This window comes from Chaetura pelagica, unplaced genomic scaffold (genome assembly GCF_000747805.2).
Source record: "Chaetura pelagica isolate M959 unplaced genomic scaffold, ChaPel_1.0 scaffold2223, whole genome shotgun sequence".
Lineage (NCBI taxonomy): Eukaryota > Metazoa > Chordata > Aves > Apodiformes > Apodidae > Chaetura > Chaetura pelagica.
Window position 1 is genome coordinate 3,485 of NW_009952653.1, and position 992 is coordinate 4,476.

The 992-nt window shown below is 65.6% G+C and overlaps 1 protein-coding gene across 1 annotated transcript in view; it reads left to right on the forward strand.

The window, feature by feature from the left end:
- Positions 1–95: 95 nt before the first annotated feature.
- Positions 96–992, forward strand: part of LOC104385317 (nuclear receptor subfamily 1 group D member 1-like) — a gene marked incomplete at its 3' end in the record, with an annotated part of 2,319 nt that continues 1,422 nt past the window's right edge. Inside the window, exons 1-4 of the mRNA XM_009993755.1 lie at positions 96–120; positions 208–296; positions 408–552; positions 830–966. Of these exons, the coding sequence (XP_009992057.1) occupies positions 219–296; positions 408–552; positions 830–966 (360 nt within the window). The remainder of the gene's footprint in view (positions 121–207; positions 297–407; positions 553–829; positions 967–992) is intronic.

Here is a 992-nt window from a genome sequence, read left to right on the forward strand (position 1 = left end):
CTTCCTCGTCCTCCTCCTCGTCCTCGTACGGCTCCTCAGTGAACTTCCCTGGAGTGCAGCAGGTCCCCGCGGATGAGCAGCGCCGCAGCTCGCCCAGCAAACCTGGCAGCACCGTCACCAGTGAGTGGGGCAGCCAGGGGGAGCAGGTGGGTGTTCCCCATCCCGGGTGGGCACCCCAGGACCCCACTCACCCCTGTTCCTCTGCAGAGCTGAACGGGATGGTGCTGCTCTGTAAGGTCTGTGGAGATGTCGCCTCTGGCTTCCACTACGGTGTCCACGCCTGCGAGGGCTGCAAGGTACCGAGTGGGGCTGGGGTGGTGCAGAGCCTCTGCTGGGCTGGGGAGGTCCACGAGTGAACCCCTGACCTGGCCCCGAGTGACCCCCTTCCCCCTGCCTCCACCCTGCAGGGCTTCTTCCGCCGCAGCATCCAGCAGAACATCCAGTACAAGAAGTGCCTCAAGAACGAGAACTGCTCCATTGTCCGCATCAACCGCAACCGCTGCCAGCAGTGCCGCTTCAAGAAGTGCCTGCTGGTCGGCATGTCCCGTGATGGTGAGCCTGGCCCCCCCCCCCAGAACCAGGGACCCCATGTTTGGTGCTCTACATCCTCTCCAGGGGTGGGATCTCCCATTCCTAGGGCTGCATGTCCCCTCCTGGGATGAGTCTCTGCCGTGGTCAGGGCTGTTTTTCTCCTGGGTGTCAGGCACATCCCAAGGGACGTGTCCCCTTCTTAAACGTGCTTAGAGCCGCATGTCTCTTCCTGTTGCACAGGGTTGGGAGGGGGTCAGGGTGCCTGGGCTGCCCCCCTAATGCTGGTGTCCCCCCACAGCGGTGCGCTTCGGGCGCATCCCCAAGCGGGAGAAGCAGCGGATGCTGGCGGAGATGCAGAGTGCCATGAGCGGCATGGGCGGCGCTGTGCCCGGGATGCCCGGCCCCGGCGAGGGTCCAGCACCGAGTGGGGGCCGAGTGCTGCCCCCTGGCCCCCCCCCACC